The sequence below is a fragment of the Charadrius vociferus genome, unplaced genomic scaffold (genome assembly GCF_000708025.1).
Source record: "Charadrius vociferus isolate BGI_N301 unplaced genomic scaffold, ASM70802v2 scaffold317, whole genome shotgun sequence".
In the NCBI taxonomy this organism is placed as follows: Eukaryota; Metazoa; Chordata; class Aves; order Charadriiformes; family Charadriidae; genus Charadrius; species Charadrius vociferus.
In genome coordinates this window covers 534225-538999 of record NW_009649193.1, presented here as the reverse complement: position 1 = coordinate 538999, position 4775 = coordinate 534225, and the positions used below count along the sequence as shown (strand labels likewise).

Below are 4775 nucleotides of genomic sequence, written 5' to 3'. Positions count from 1 at the left end.
TCCAGCATCCTTGGTTAAATGAATTGTTCTGGCTTAAAACACCCCAATGTCCCCCTGGATGGCAAAAGGCACTCCCTGCTGTGAAAACGCGTTCAGCATAAAGTCTCCAGCCCTCCACCCGAGTCCAGGGTCCCGGTTAGTCACAGCGTGTTAGGCAAGTAAGACAGTCTCTAATATGTTATGCCCCTTTTCTTGATTTTCCCCACTGTGGTGATGTCATGCCTGTCACGTTCGTGACTCTCAGGAGTCCTTTTTAGCCAGGCTGGCCTTGATCCTGCATCGCAGGACGTAAGCTGTGACGGCACTACAAGCCACCAGGCCAAAAAAAGAGATGCAGGAGAGATAAACGGAGAAAGGCCCATGTCTCTTCAAGAAAATCTCCTGCCTGTTCTTGTAATCCAAAAGAATGGCCTCCAGCTGTGATAGGGTGCAGATGGCCAGGAAGGTGTGGAAGATCTGATGGGCATGGCCAACGATATCGCAGGAGCCGGGGAAGTACTTCTCAGGGACCGGGCAGGAGAAGAAATAAGCACTGATAAGGAAAAACAGTATCTGGTACGTGTGGTACCAAGCAGCATCTTCCTCACAGCCCCCCAGGTGACACACAACCACCCGGTGAGCGACAGGACTGATATCCAAGATGAAGGCCAGCCCGGCTGGGATCACCTGGCACATCTTCCTCATGATGGGGTAAGGCCGTCGGTATCGATATTTCGCATAGCAGCAGCCGGCACAAGACAGCCAGCCACAGAAAGCAGCTGCCGGCAGGAAGAAAAGCCAGAACTTGTCGTACCAGGCTTGGTCGGAGCTGTAGTAGAAATGAGCCAGAGCACTACCGTACTGGTAGATGCCGACTCCAACATAGTCCACGAAGTAGAAGGTGTAGTGGTACAGCTCCGATTTGGACTGCAGTAGGTGAGCCAAGAGGCTGCAGGTCAGGTAGGTGACAGAGGAGAGGACAAAGATGAGCAAAGGCAAGGACCACGCGTCTACGGGTAACTGCTCAGCTTCCACAAACGTCTTGAATCTCAGCAGCACGGCCAGTGCTGCCAGGAGATGAGTCCACACGTTGACCACCTCATTGTGCTTCTGGAAGAGGCTAAGGAAGTAGTACCGCCAGTCCTGGCCGGTGGGACGGTAACCGGTGTGGATGTACGGCTCACGGAAGAGCTGCGGCACCTCGCACTCTTTGACCGTGCAAGGCATCTTGGGGAAGCCATCCTCCAACAGCCGGGGGAGACGGCTGAGATGCTGCCCGCTGAGGGACAGTGTGCTGATCCGCTCCAGGATGGCTGTCATCTTGCTGCGTGCGGCGGCTGTGAGCCTGGCTCTGGGGAACGTTGTCTTCCTGCCCTGTGGGGAAGGGAGAAAGAAGAAACGTTAATGGTGACGTGTCAGGGAGAAGAGCGTGCTGCCACTCCTTGGTGGCATGAGCCGTGGCGCTATAGAGACACTGGCCCTGTTCCAAGGGGAAAGGGGCTTTTCTTGACTCGGCAGACCTAAATTCAGCATGGAGAAGGATGGCACAACCCTATCCCTGCAGTTCAGTCTACGTCAGATGGGCGCAGCAATGTCACAAGCCTGTCCTTCTTCCTCTCTTCCTCAGGCACTCAGCTTGGAACGTGTTCAGGAGTAGGCAGGAGCTGCCAATAAGGGAAGAACTAACTGCAAGAAGCAGTTAGATGTCAAGAAAGTACCCAATGATTTGCGAGGGGGTTTTTTACCCCTTTCCCCAGAACAAACTTCTCAGGGACGAAATTAAGGTATAATTACTCATCTAAGGGATAAACTGCCCCTCTGCACCTACGTGGAAAGGGTCCAAACTAAATCATGGATGTTGCAAATAAGGTCCGCTTCCCTGCCACACAACTTGCACATGGGTTGCACGCCTGGGGCTGCTGCAGCAAGTGGGGCAGAAGGAAGAAGGGAAGAAGTCCACAGTCCCAAACCCTCATCCCTCCATGTGTAAGAAGCAGCAGGACTGGGAGGCAATGGAGAAACAAGAGGTTCTGCGTCAGAGCTGGCTGCGGTTTGGGCATAGCATCGAAGCCTTGGGAGCATCCACGGAGCCATGCAGAGGGGCTGCCAGATGAGATGTGCCTGGATGCTCAAAGCAGCCAAACCCCAGTGCTGGGCACTCCTCTGCTTGCTCTGCTCTGCTCCTTGGCAACCTCCGGAGTTGCTAAGCTCTGCCTGGGAAGATTCAGATTCAGAGCACAGCAGGATCCTGATGCCTGGAGACTACTTCACAGCACTGAATTCACTTCCAATACCCTCTGTTTCCCTTCCACCCTAGATATTTCTCTTCCCTGCTGGTGTTTATGCCACACACACCACAAAAAAAAAAAAAAAAAAAAAAAAAAGAGGAGAACTCATCGCACAGATGCCCATGCCTGAACTGAATTTGATGCTGACGGAGCCCCACCAGACTCTGCAGGGCTGTGGTTATGCCTGTGCAGCCAATACATGTATGTTTACAGGAGTGGAGCCTGCCTCCTAAGCTTATGTGCACCCAACAAGAGCTGCAGGGGATGAAGCTGGCCAAAAATACATAAATGCAAATGAGCATTTTGCCTGAGTGTGGGAAATGGCTTAGTTTGCATGGACACATGATGGGAGACCCACACTAGGCTGGAGGTACAGAGGACGGGAAGGTGTTAAAACACCAAGAGAGAGTGAAAGCAGAGGGATGGGACCTATCGAACTGTCCCAGGGTGTGAGAGCACAAAGAGCAAAGTCAGAGCAGACTCTGAAGCAGGTTGCAAGTCCCACTTCCTCTCTCAACCCAAAGCCTCTGATAACGGACAAAATATTTTCATGTTGCTTCCGTATTCTAGCAGATGGCAGTGGTTATAACTAAGAGCTACATTTTCCATCCAGTTCTCTCTACCCCTGTGCTTACCAGGCTTTCTCCCTTAGCACCTCTCAAGGCTGGGTTTGGGGTTTTTTTACTTTGTTTGTTGCAGGGGAATCTGCCTGCTGAGTTTGATGGAGATGCCTTGGCCACAAAAGGCAGAAGACGGTCCCTGCAAATGGTATTTTAGTCTTGCAGATGCCTAAGAGTGAAGATAGCACCCTTGCTGGGGTGTTTGTCATTGTGCACGTTCACAAAGACTTCCTTTCTCTCCTAAGGCTCTGTGGGGTCCAGATCTGTGACGGGAACACGCAGTTCATTCAGCAGCTTGTGTATCTCTGAAGATGCATGCCAAAATCTAGGACGGCAAATTTTGACTCTGGGGCACTCCTAGGAGGGATGGTGTGAAAAAGGGGCAACGCTCCCTCTCCTCAGTTCTAATGCACAGCCAGTCTATTCTGGCTCTTTATAGAGGAGGAGATGGAGATCCTAGATGGAGAAAGAAGGGTCATTCCTCCAACTTACTCTAGGATAAGGCAAAGCCCAAGCAAGGAGATCATCCCTGGCTATGCAGCACTGTAGTACTTGCCCTCAATTGCCCCGTATCTCCTTTGTCTGGAGGCTGAGCACATTGGGGTGGGAAGGACAGGGAGGTTTTATGGATGTGTTTGTACTAAGACAGTGTTTGATTTCCTGGTCTAGATGCATAAAGAAGAGCTCCCCACACCGACTGCATCTCCTTCGCTGCAATGCCAAGACATCTGCTGTCTCCAGCTGATGATCTCCAGGCCTTATGCAGAGGTTTTGCCCTGTGCAGAGGTGTGAGTACAGACTCTGAAGTGCTTTGTGTGTCCTGAGCTCCTCTGCCCTATCCATTAACCTGCCATAATGAGTTTTACACCTCTCCCAGCATTTGCTCTGATACAACCCAAACAAGAGGGCTCGGACCCACGCTCACCATCTCCCGGATTCCCTTTAACTAAATGTGGTCCAAGGATTTGGGTGCACTACAGGGGGCTCAGTGCTGAATCTTCATCCCAGCTCTTCCCAGCAGGATGCTTGAAAACCCTCCAAAAAGGTTTTTAGGCACTGATGTTACAGATGGGGATTATGGTGGCAAGGTACAAGAAAAAAGGGCATGCTGAACCTCTCCACATCTTGGAGAACATGGGCTAATGCCATGTGGACCCCAGGACATCAGAAACTGAAAACCAGCTCAGATAACGGCACAGACTGGGCAGGTGAGCTGCACAGGAGCAGGGCTGGAGCGCTCATCTCCTGCAGAGAGGCACCAATACGCTGCAACCTGCCCATAAAGAGCAAAGGCAACCAGAAGACAGTCGGGAAGACGGTAATCAAGCCTGGGCGTACGGATGCAGGACAACATGAGGGGCACATCGCCCTTTCCACCATCCGTGGCCTGCCTGCTTTGCATGCTGACAAGGATACGAGAGAGACAGGCAGCTTCTGTACCAAGCACAGGCTGGCTCCGGCTTGTACGGTGTGTGCGAGTGCCAGGATTTTGCCACGGTCTCTCATCCCGAGAGCTCAGCGTATAGAGCAAGCATTGCCTTTGAGCAGAGCTAGGGAGAGGTTAAGATGCTGCAGATCTCCCTGAGAGCAGCAGACGGCAGAGATTCTTCCAGGCAGGCTTTCATAGCTGGAAAATACCAGTTTTTAACAAGCTGAGGGAGGGTCAGAGATTTTCAAAATAATAGCCTGAAATCACAAGAAACGCATCTGATACTTGGCTAAACGGCGCTAAATCAGGAACCTGGTAGACTGCTTATTTTAAACCGAACTTGTGACATTAACGAGTGAGAACAAGTTGGCAATTTCCAGCGATCATGTGATGGACAAAGCAACGAGCAATTAACGTTAGAAAAGAGGGGGGGGGGGGGGGGGGGGACCAACCCAGAAA

General features: G+C 51.7%; 1 protein-coding gene across 1 annotated transcript; it reads right to left on the bottom strand.

Moving 5' to 3' along the window:
- Nucleotides 1-216: 216 nt before the first annotated feature.
- PAQR8 (progestin and adipoQ receptor family member VIII) lies at nt 217-1299 on the bottom strand. The gene has a single exon (XM_009888973.1). The coding sequence runs from the start codon at nt 1297-1299 to the stop codon at nt 241-243; it is 1059 nt and encodes a 352-aa protein (XP_009887275.1). The 3' UTR covers nt 217-240.
- Nucleotides 1300-4775: the final 3476 nt, after the last annotated feature.